The 12,396-nt window shown below is 39.4% G+C and overlaps 1 protein-coding gene across 1 annotated transcript in view; it reads left to right on the top strand.

Annotated features, from left to right (window-relative positions):
• The first annotated feature begins 11,891 nt into the window (after positions 1-11,891).
• TAOK3 (TAO kinase 3) overlaps positions 11,892-12,396 on the top strand; it is a 94,426-nt gene continuing 93,921 nt past the window's right edge. Inside the window, exon 1 of the mRNA XM_006890412.1 lies at positions 11,892-12,011. Within this exon, the coding sequence (XP_006890474.1) occupies positions 11,892-12,011 (120 nt within the window). The remainder of the gene's footprint in view (positions 12,012-12,396) is intronic.

Genomic DNA, 12,396 nt, shown 5'->3' with positions numbered 1-12,396 from the left:
CAGGTGGCCTTGTGGCAAGAAACTGCACTGCAATTCTAAAGACTCGTGGTTCAAATCCACCAGATGCTTCGCTGGAGAAGGAGGGGCAATCTCCTCCTGTTCCAGTTGGATCGACTCACAGTACACAACAAGAAAAAAAAAAATGAACCTGGCTTGAGTTATTTGCTTCTTTGATGATTTAGAAGCAAGTTGACCTCATTTAAAATCCATTCTAAATCTCAAATTTTGATGATAAAGACAATGTAAAATATCCGTAATATAGACTAATGTAGCAATTAAAATGCCAATCAATAGGATTTATTACTATATTGCTCATGATTTTTTGTTTTTCATACATTTCCAAATATTGAGAAGTCTTCCTCTTGCCCTTACCCTTGAACAGATACAAACATAGGCATAATCTGAAAAGAAATAAATCTAAATTTTATTTCTGGTGACAGTCTTTTGGCTATTTTGTTTCTTGGGCTTAGAGAAGCCATTTTTTTCTAATACGTAAGATTAATTTCTTTTTTAAAAAATTTTATTATTTTTTGTGCATGTACCATCAAATCATATCTGACTGGTACAGGAGGAGATTGTCCCTCCTTCTCCAGCAGAGTATAATTTCTAATAATAGAAATATCATATTGTATAGAGCATTAAATAGAGGTTATCTTTGAGTATTAGAAATATGAAGATTCACTAGAAATTCATCTTTGACATATTTCCCCAAGATTTTACCCTGCACATTCTCTTCTCTGTACATTCTTCATCTGTGTGACCGTGGGTCCTTCAAACATCCTAGAAAGTTGGAAAATTTCACTGACATTTTCCCTGAGTTCCGACCGCTATTGCTTTCTCTTTGCTATATATACTTGGATACCACCTAGCCTTAACAATCAATTTGGCTAGAAGACATAATCATCTTTTCCCCATTAGACTTATTCCTTCTATTAAAATTGTCTTTTTGTGGTTATTAGCATATTCCCTGTCACTTTTCTTCAACTCCCTCATCATTTTTTGGGTATATTGAAATTATTGCTAACTTTTACATTATTCTTTTTTTTTTTTTTACTTCAAACCATGCTATATTTATTTTGCATATTACCCAGTGGTGAGGACTTTTCTTTTCGTGATGTTGAGATGTAATATATACTGAAGATAGCGGTGTAATCTTCTATGGCAAGTGCTCAAGTCCTCATATTTAGCAAGCAAAATTGTGTCAGATGCATAACACAGGTTGTTGATGGGGACTTTTACATTATTCTAACATTTCTATAATATGATACATGGCATTATAACCTACCTTTCTGTTTTCCATTTATTTGCCAAAAAAAACCAAAACAGAATAAAATTTTTTCCTTTCCTTAATTAATAACTGTAAACGGACCCACCCTCCCCCTATCAGGTCTCCCTCTGTTCCAACTCAGAATCTTAAGTCTATTTCAATTTACTTTATTGAGTTGTTTAAAAAAGTATTACCTATGCACTGGAACAAATATAGACAATACAGAATGGTAAAAACCAAGCAAACGGAATTCTCAATACCCAAAGATATTCATCATTAACCTTTGGGTCTTCATTCTTCTAATTCTTTTTCTGCATGTTTGTGTGTGTACAGTCAGCCTCCTGTGTCTGTGGAGGTTTGGTACACGGACCACACCTCCACCACTCTGGATATGCAGGGATGCTCAGATCTTTCCTGAAAATGATACTGTATTTGTTTACAAACTCTGCCACTTCTTACGTACCTTAAATCTCTAGATTTCTCAGAATACCTAGAATGTAACACTCCCTCTTAACCTTTGAGGAATTGTTTCCATTATTTTCAGCTTGTAGTTAGTCAGATTTGCGAACGTGGAATCTGGAGAATACTTAAGGCCAGATGTATAATATTTTTCAACAAAATGTTTCCAGTCTAGTTTGTTATTGCCAGACAACTGTACTATTTTTCTTGAAGTCTAATTCTAGTTTAAAATGTTTTCATTATCTGCAGGGTGAAAAAATATAAAAAGTTTATTTCCTTTGATTGTATTTAAAAAAGAAATCCACCCCAATATGATTTGTAAACCTTCACTCAAAAAATTCATTCCTTTTAAAAAGACAGAAAAATAAAAATGATTTGTACTTCGAAGGACACTGGGGGGGAAAATTTAGTTCCTTTGTGTGGTATTAAAGTTCCTTGACTATTAGTAAACTTGCCTAGTAAACTTGCACTATATTTCTGATTAATCTTTTCTCAAATGTACAGTACAATGACTCTTGTTCTTTTCTATTTCCCAGTGTGTTTCTGGGGAGCTTTGGAGGCCCACTGGGCAAAGAGTTGTGCTGCCAACACAAGGGCAGGCAGTTCCAATTCATTAGCTACTCCTATCTCATCTGGTGTCATTTACAGCCTCTGAAAACCCACTGGAGGGTCTGGTATGAGCAGGTTTATAACAAAAACAGTGTTGTGCTTCAACTTCTCTACTGTGTTTTATATGGTTCCAGTAATAGGAGCTCTGGTGGCTTGGTGGTAAGGAGTTATGCTACCTACTCTCAGGCAGGAGGTTCTAATCCACTAGCAGTCACTTCCCATGCAATTTAGAGCCTCTGAAAATCCATGGAAGGTCAGCTTTGAGTTGGTTCCAACTGGATGGCACATTGTAACAGAAGATACAGGATAGCACTCTGATTTGACTTGGCAAAAGATAGATTTGGAATTGATTTGTAGATAATGGAACTTTGGGGGATGATGACAATGTCGACTATGCACATGAAGCTTTGCCAGGAGTCCAGATAGATCGAAGATGTGGGAGAATGCAACCATCCCATGGCTTGGAAACATACCACACGAAAATCCTGAAAAACATGGCAGGTGGGGCAATGTTTGCCCATTACCTAAAAGTTCACTTTTCTAGCATTCACTTTCTCTTAGTTATCTGATAACAAAGATACCACAAGTAGATGATTTTAACAAACAATATATTCCTTTAACAGCTTTGGAGGCTAAAAGTTCCAATTCAGCATGCCAGCTGTAGGGAAAGGTCCTGGCCGTGAAGAAAAGTCCTTGTTCCCTCTGACATTTGTAGTCTCAGCATTCCCAGGAGGTCACCTTGTGTTCTGACCTTTCCTGGTGTCCATGAGCTACACAGTGTGGGAGCCAAGTCCAGGAAGATGCTCCCCATGGCTGGAGAGGACGTGTACACTTTCCTTGGCTAGCCTACTTCCTCTTTTATCTTGAGTGAAATAAAAAGGTATTAAAAGCCACACCCTAGGGGAACTCCCTTTATCTCGGGGTTGGAGCTGTGATGGGATTAGGGCAGGTTGTATTCCACCCTTACTCCTCCTATTTGGTTTATTAGACCATGCAGGATCATTACATGGCTTCTGTGTTAGATCCTTATATAACACAGGTGGAGGGGATGACGCACAATTCAATCCGTGACACAATTAAAAAAAAATAATAAATCTCGAAGATGGAGAAGGAGTTGGATGGGTCATCTTTAAAGTTCATTCCAGTGTGAGATGTGATCCTTCTCTTTCTCACTGCTGAAATATTGTGGGTTTTTCAGATGCGCTGACCTCAGGTTTATTGTTGAATTAAGTGTGGTTACAACTTCAAAATGTGATTTCAGATCTCCCCTAGATAATAAAAAAGTATGTCTATTTATACTTTGCACTGCATGTTCTTCATTAAGTTTGAATGTCAATGGAGAGAGTAAGTTACTGGCTACCATTGTTGGGAGGTTCCATTTCTTAGACTGGAGAGTAGAGCAAATGATTTCAGTTGTGCATCTCTGATGAAGTTGGCTCTGAGCTGGCTGCATTGTTCAGTTGGCCCAAGGGCCCAGGACCTGAATTACTACATTCTTGGCACAGATCTAAGTTGTGACTAAAAATGCAATACCTGAGGTCACAGGAGGTCAAGGAAGAGGGAAAATCACTTTATGGGTATCATTTTCTGCTTAGTTAAACCCTTAAAGCCTAGCCTTGAAGGAGGAAGAAAGTTCTCATGTTTAGGTTTCGGGGAGTGAGGCAAAGGACCCATTTTGTCCATTTTCGTTCTAAAGATGGGATGAGAAGAGGAAATGCATATGGGCCAGCTGCTAGGTAAACATGCCCTGGGCAGCTCACACCAACCCCCTAGGACAAGAGCAGAGCAGCCCACAGACAGTTCCAAGGCTGTAAATCTTGATGAAAACAAACTGACCCATCTTTCTCCCGCCAAGCATCTAGAGGGTTCACATCACCAACTCATTGGTTATAATCACACAGCCCACTACAACTTCTTGGCCCATTGCCTAGAGTGTTCATATGTCCATATTTTAAATTGTAGGAAAGGGAGCAAGTGTTACATTTTGTAGAAGAGGTGGCATTTACTTGGTCTGTGAGACTCGTCAGAATCTGGACATTCCAGGCAGAGGGAACCAGAGCAGAGGCACAAGTATGATAAAGCAAGTGCTGAGTTTCCTAGTGGATGAGTTTAAGAGCTTAGGCTGGAGCCAACGAATGCTAGTTACCTTAGGTAACATCACATGCTGCTCAGCTCGGGCAGTGAAGGATTTGGTTGGGTACAAGTAACGTGAGCTGTGCCTCAAGAAGACGAGTGTGGGTGGTAGTAGCGTTTTTAGACTTCAGTCCAGAAAAGATGGATGAGAGACCAAGAGAGCCGAAGCAGAGGAGAGAATCAATTCCATCCCACACGTTGTTGCTGTTGTTAGGTGACCTATGACTCATAGGGACCCTGTGGACAACAGAGAGGAACCTAGCGCCATCCTTACCGTCTCGGCCATGCTTGTTAGGAAGCAGGGAACATAGAAACTAAGAGGGGATAAATAATGTACACTGCACTGAAACAGATGAGAGAGAGAGAGACCTGTTTAGGAGGAATATGTGATTAGGTATTATTGTCATGACAAGAGTCCAGAATGAAAGCTACATAGTGAAATGGACTTGTGTGTTTGGTGTGTATAACAATGAAAGAGTTTGGTTTTTGGTTTTTTTTTAACTTTTCAAAGAGAAAAGCAAACTATGGGAGAGGAGTGGAGAGGGAGGAAAGTGTGCAACAATGAATGAATGAATGAATGAATGGAAATCCAAAGTCTCTGTAAACTTTCATTAAAATAAAAAACCCCACATTAAAATAAATAAATAAAAATAATTTTTTTTAAAAAAGTGGAAAACTATTCAGAAATATTTAAAGCAGAATTGGGAGTTAATTGAATGTGAGGAACAAGGGAAAGGGAAGAGTGAAAGTTACAGTGGGATACGTGTGAGCCATCTTGAGGGAGAAGCCAAATAGATATTTGAAAATAGACGGCTACAGCTGAGAGTGAAGATCAAGACTCACTGGTAACATGGTGATAGTTGAATGACTAAGTGGACAGGTTGTTGAGATTGCAGTTTAGAGACAGAGAACTTGGGACAAATCTTTTGGAACATATTTAGGAAGTAGAGGGAACTAGAGAGCTAAAGAAGAAATAATTGTGAAAACCAGAAACAAAGGTGCATGGTGTCCAAAAGACCTTTCTATTTTATTTTATTATTTTGTGTGTGTGTACCATCAAATCAGATCTGACTGGTACAGGAGGAGATTGTCCCTCCTTCTCCAGCAGAGCATCCGGTGGATTCAAACCACTTACCTCTGGGATTGCAGTGCAGCTTCTTGCCACTAGGCCACCAGAGCTCCCCCGAAAGAAAGAAGGGGGATGGTAAGACGGAACAGCAACAACTGGCCTCGAGTTGATTCTGATTCATAGTGACCCCAGAGGAAGAACAGAGTCAAACAGTTCCGTAGGGTTGCCAAGGCTGGAAATTTGTGCATGGAAGCAGTTTGCCTCATCTTCGTCCCTTTCTCTGAACAGTCCAACATTTAATCCAGTGCTATGAATAGAGCAATCCTTGAATAGAGCAATCCTTGTCTTTATTGTAAAAATCTCTTTCCATTTTACAAATGATGATAAACTCTTGCATTTTCATTTCTAAATGTTTGCAAATCACCATACTAGCAGCCGTTGCTTCATTGACGTTGATCCTGTGAGTGTTTACTTTATTCTTTCTCCATAGGTGCACCAGAAATCTGCAAGGTTGAAGTTATAAAAGAAAAGATTGCTGCTAAAATGAATTTGAGCACTATAGCATGTTTTGTGCCACATACGAAAAGGTATTGTCCACAACCATGCATTCGCTTTCTCTTGTAAAATGGGAACACATTTGTTTTGCAGTTGTTGTATAAGAAAAGTAAAAAGAAAGTCAACTTACTTTATAACTTGCATTCAAAGCACAATTTTAAAAGAGGAGAAAGTAAATAAATTGTAAATTGGATAACAACTTTTGTGAATATTTTGAGTTGTCTAATTATTTAGACTAGAGATGATAGAGAATTGATGCCTTTGAGCTGTGGTGCTGGAGAAGACTATTGAATTTACCGACTGCCAGGAAAACAAACAGGTTCGTCCTAGAGAGGGTGAAACCAGGCTAATCCTTGGAGACAAAGATTCTGAGGCTTCATCTGACATATTTTGGGCATGTTGCAGGGAGGGACCTTGGAGAGGGAGGGACATCATGCTTGGGAGGGTGGAGGGACAGAGAAAGAGAAGACCCTCAGTGATTCAGTGACGAGAGTAATAAAGGTGGTAGGTGTGTCAGAGACAGTAAAGTTGGAAAGTTGGAGCAGGTTTCAGGGCTATTGTACATAGGGTTGCTATGAGTCACAAGCGACTCGACAGGACACAACAACTATTATTTAAAGAAGATGGTGTTAGATATAGATATATTAATGAATATCCAATAGACTGCCAAAAGAATAAACAGATAGGTCTTGGAGAAGGTGCAGCCAGAGTGCCCCTTGGAGGCAAAGCTGATGAATCTTGTCTCATATACTTTGAGCATGTTGCTAGGCAAGGCTATTCCATGGAGAGGGACCTCACACTTGGAAAGATGAGGGCACAGCAAAGGAGAGGAAGACCCTCAACCAGGTGGATTAACACAGTGGCTGCAGCGAGGGGTCCAAGTGTGTCAGAGTGTGAGGCTGGCACAGGATAGGACAGGATTCAGATCTGTTGTTCATATGGTCATGAACTTGACAGCACCTAACACCAGTTATTTGATTATAAGTTTTAGCTATTAGATATAGCTGACTATTAGAAGATTTCGTTAAAAGAAATGAACTTGGGTGGTGGGAGGGGTGTGGGGGGATTGTATATCAAAGAAAGAATTTTTCTTTTACTTTTCAAAGAGAGGAGTGAACTGGGGCATGGGGGTCAGGGGAGAGGATCGGGCAGGGAGAAAAGTGCAACAATGAATGAATGGAAATCCAAAATCTCTGTAAATGTTCATTAAAATTATTAAAATAAAAAAAAGGAAAAAAATGAACTTAATGTTCTAGACCAAAATGCAAATAATGGTTGAATGAAAAATGAATTTTCTTTGTAAACTTACTCAAATCTCAACTTTAAAAAAGGAAAACGTTCAACATGAAACAACTTTAAAAATAGGATCTTAAAGTGTCTTGATTCCTGTTCGCAAATTAAAGGAGAGCTGGTGGCGTAGTCCATAACTACAACGAACATACTGGGTAACTCCAACAATTTGAATCCACCAGCTGCTACACAGGAGAAATACGGAGCGTTGCTATGAGTTGGAACCAGCTCAGCAATGTAAACATTGCCATTTTTATTATACTATAGTTTACTCTTTGAACTTATATAAAAAATATTAGTGTCCCTTTTCCCCCTAAGTACAGAAGTAATGCAGCGGGTTAACAGAAAACTTAGAAATTACAGATAAACAAAAAGAAAGGAAATGATTTGAAATCCTAGAGTTTATTTGTTATGTACCATTGAGTTGCCTGCGACTCATAGCAACCCTATGTACCAACAGCCCTGAAACCTGCTCTGTCCTGTGCCAATCTCAGTCTCTGACACACCTATCCCCATTAGTCCAGTGACTGAATCAGTCCATCTCATCGAGTGTCTTCCTCACTTGCGCTGTCCCTCACCTTCCCAAGCATGGCATCCCTCTCAAAGGACTGGTCCCTCGTTGCAAGGTGTCCAAAGTATGTCAGACGAAGCTTCAGAATCCTTGCCTCCAAGGACCAGCCTGGCTTCACCCTCTCCAGAATGAACTTGTTTGTTCTCCTAGCAAGTCCATGATATATTCAGTACTCTTCAACAGCATCACACCTGAAAGGCATCAACTCTTCTTCTATCATCCCTAGTCATTGTTCAGGTCACTGATGCGTAGCAAGTAATTGCAAAGACCATGCCCTGTATCAGGCACACCTTAGTCTCCAGACTGATATTGTTGCTCTTCAGTATTTTGGAGAGGTCTCTGACAGCAGACTTTCCCAATGTAATTCGCCTCTTAAGAAGTCTCAGCTTGCAGTAGCAAGGAGCATGTTGCCTGTCTGGGATGCCTCATGGTTCCAGTATTCATTTGTCCAATTTTACTCTGCTGCTTTCACTAAGAAAAAGAAAATTGAAAAACACCCAATATAAATTCCAGCAAAATTATCATTGCATTTAAGAATGTACCTGTTCTTTTTTTTCTAGTAGTATATAAAAATGGCCGATTTTTCTTCTTAAACACATGCACTTTTTCTTCTATTGTTGCATTTATAATCTAATCTAAGATTAATGGTTCAGATGGTCTACTGGTGAGAAGCTGCACTGCAATCCCAAAGGCATGTGGTTCGAATCCAGCAGCTGTTCCGAAGGAGAAAGATGGGCAGTCTTCTCCCATGTGATTCTGCCTGGGGGTGGGGGGAGGGGAATACTGGAGTGTAAGCTATATGTCCGTTCCTGCTCAATGAGAAACAACAACCACAGTTACTAAAAGGCAGAGATCAACAATGTCCTAAATAGTTGATCTACTGAACCACTGCATCATTTCTGACATCATCTGTTCCTTCTCTGTTCGGTTACCCCTCTCCTCTCTGTCTGTGGGTAGCCTGAAGGTCTCACAGAAACTCGAACCCATCAGGAAAATGACTCGCGTGATTGTGTGCGATGCAGAGACTGGGGAGCTATGGTCCAGTTGCTCCATTGTGTCTCAGTTGGATGGTGTATCCCAGGAGAGTGAGCATCCCACATGAGTGGAAGCTATGAGCTGCTTCCATGAGCTTACAAAGGCTTCCCGTAGGGTGCTGCTTGTATCCCACCCACACCCTAGCTCCTTACTGCAATGGACACTTCATCAGAAAATAAAAAGTTAATCCATGGCTTGTTATCATTGGGTGCTGTTGAGTCAGAACTGACCTCTATAACTGACCCTCTGGCAGGCTTTCAGAGGCAGTAATCACTCAGAAGGAGATTGCCCAGCCTTCTCCATGCAGCCGCTGGTGGATTTGAACCTCATGCCTTTGGGATTGTAGTGCAACTTCTTACCAGTAGACCGCTACAGCTCTTAACTAATGGCTAGGAAAGACATTAGAACAATGCATTTTTTACATCACACTTGTCTGTGTGGCCTAGTGGCAAGAAGCTCTGGTGGCCTAGTAGCAAGAAGCTACACTACAATCCCAGAGGTACGCAGTTCGAATACACCTGATGCTCTGCTGGAGGAGGGGCAATCTCCTCCTGTACCAGTCAGATCCGATTTGACGGTACACACACAGAAAAGAAAAGAGAAAAAAAAAGCAAACCAAAACATCACAACTTGTCTTATTTGATGAATGAAAAGTGATGCCTTATTATTTCAGCTTTTATGTCTTTGATTAATAATGAAGTTATAAAAAAATAATGAAGTTATCAGTGTTTTATATTATGGGCCACCACAGTTTCTTTTATGAACCTCCCATTTACCAGATGTGTGTATGTAACACACTCATACATATAACCCACATAGGAAATTTAAGTAGAAGGAAATTGCATCATGTACAGAACAATAACAACAAAGAAACATGTAAGGTGTGCATTGTTTCTATAACAATGCTTGATGTCCTTTGTCATTTGAATATGAGTGGAATAGATAGATGTACTTGTCTGTGTCTACCTGTTTGACTCAAGAATGACTTTAACTGGCACGTATTTTGCCAGTATTGTCCCAGCTTTATTTGCCTTTCAGTTTTGTACATTGTGTCTTTTTAAAATGCCATTGTTGACATATGAGTGGTGTACAATAATCTGGGCATTTTAAAAGTGCACAGTATTTCTTAATATGTATAATTATATGTATATGTATGTATACATATATGTACTATTATATGTATTATACACGTGTATATATGTATATATAATATATGTGCATATATGTATATATAATATGTATGTATACGCATGTCTATGTAATATGTGCATATATGTATATATTTAAAAGATAATAACCATTTCCATCACTCCTAAAAGCTTTGTCCTCTCTCTTTTTAATTCCCTCCTACCTTTTCTCAGTCCTTGTCCTCAGACAGCCACTAACATACTTTGTCACTTAGACTAATTTGCATCTTGTAGGTGTATATATACTCTTTTTTGTGTGACTTTTTTTCCACTCAGCATAATTATCTTGAGATTCATCCTTATTGTACCATATATCATTATTATTATTGAGTATCATGGAGTCAGAACCAACTGATAGCTGACTGTCCAGCAGTTTTTTAGAGGCAGTAAATCATACTGAAGGAGATTGTCCGTCTTCTTCCATAAAGCAGCTGGTGGATTCAAACCATGTTCCTTGGGGTTGGCAGCACAACTCCTTACAACTAAGCCACCAGAGCTCCCTGATTGTGTATCGATAGTTGGTTTTATTGCTGAGTCACCACTACATGCGTGATCCACAAACTGATTACAAATCCATCTATTAATGGACATTTAGATCATGTCGAGTCGTAACTACTAAAAATAAAGCTTCAGGCTTAACTCTAAAATGTCTAGATATAATACTACCTCAGCAAGACAAAGACAATCAACCAAATTACAAAATTGGCAGGGAACATGAAAAGACACTTCATTCAGATGGCCAACAAAGCAAGAAATGCTCAGGACCACTAGCTATTAGATGTAAATCAGAACAGGAATAAGATATCATCTCATCCCAATGACAGCAGCAACATTTGATAAAACAATAAACATCACGTGCTGGCAGAATTGTGGAGAGATTGGAATGCTCAAGCATTGCTAGAAATGCAAAAGTGTGCAACCATTATGGAATGCAGTGTAGCACTTTTAGAGGTTGAAAAGGGAAATACCATGTGATCCAACAATACTACTCCTAGGTATATATCCTGAAAACATGAGCAGCAACACCAACTGAGGTCCACCTGTGTTCATAGCAACGTGGCTCACAACGGCAAAGAGATGGAAGCAGCTCACACATCCAACAGGCAAAGGGGTAAAGAAACTGGTACATTCATGTGGTAGAAAACAATGCAACCCTGAAAAATAGTAAAAGAATGCTGTAAACCCTGCATAATGTGGGTGTGTCTACAGGCCATTCTGCTGAATGAAATAAGTCAGAACAAAACTGATGTATGACCACCAGTGATAAGAACGGAGAGGCGAATAACAATTAGATAGTTGTTGTAAATAGTAAATATGCATATATTCAGATGAGTGAAGAGAAAGGCAATATACAATAAGGGAATGATCAGCATAATAGCATTAAAGAAAAAAGATACAGTTAATGACCTGTGATATTGAACATCTTTCTGTGTGCTGATGGCATTTGTATGTCTTGGAGAGGCGTCCGTACAGATTTTTTTTTCAACCCATTGTTTTATTTTTTTATCATTACATTACAAAACAGGTATTTCAGTATTAATCTTTTCATGATAATGCCACTAAAAAAAATGCCTTAGGAAAAAGAAAAAGTTCATGACAAAGTTCATTTCTCTACAGGTATTGAAGATTTACAGAAAAGCAAAGAAAGGGAACTGTCAATGAGAGAGAAATCTAACTGGGGTGACAAAAAGGAGAGTGGTCGCTGCATTGGCCATCATGCCTAAAGGGGTGCCCAAGGACCCAGAGATTGCTGACCTGTTCTACAAAGATGACCCCGAAGAACTTTTTATTGGTTTACATGAAATTGGACATGGAAGCTTTGGAGCTGTTTATTTTGTAAGTAATTTTTAAAAACCAAACATCATTTGGATAAATCAGATTCTCGGGAAGGTGAAGCTCTGAGCATTATCCTTCACTTTTAAAACACACTCGGGTTTGATGTTTGTTTGGAAGGTGTCAATGATAGGAGTATTGAAGCAGAGTGTCGTTGTGAAAGCCAGCCCTAAGATTCTGGCCATTATCCAAGTCATTAGTGTCTAAATAACTGAATCTGCTGCAAAGGCCCTGAAAACAAGTGAAAGGCTGGAAGTTGAGTCTCACGCATTTCTCTGATACACCACACTTTTTCAGGGCGCCCCTCTTATTCCTTTCACTGAGTTAACTTGGCACCTTACCTCCTCATCTCTTTCTGACTCTTGACCAGCCTCCTGGTCTCCTGTGA

This window comes from Elephantulus edwardii, unplaced genomic scaffold, assembly GCF_000299155.1.
Source record: "Elephantulus edwardii isolate Elephantulus edwardi_28Jun2011 unplaced genomic scaffold, EleEdw1.0 scaffold00089, whole genome shotgun sequence".
Lineage (NCBI taxonomy): Eukaryota > Metazoa > Chordata > Mammalia > Macroscelidea > Macroscelididae > Elephantulus > Elephantulus edwardii.
This window is presented reverse-complemented; position numbering and strand designations above follow the sequence as displayed.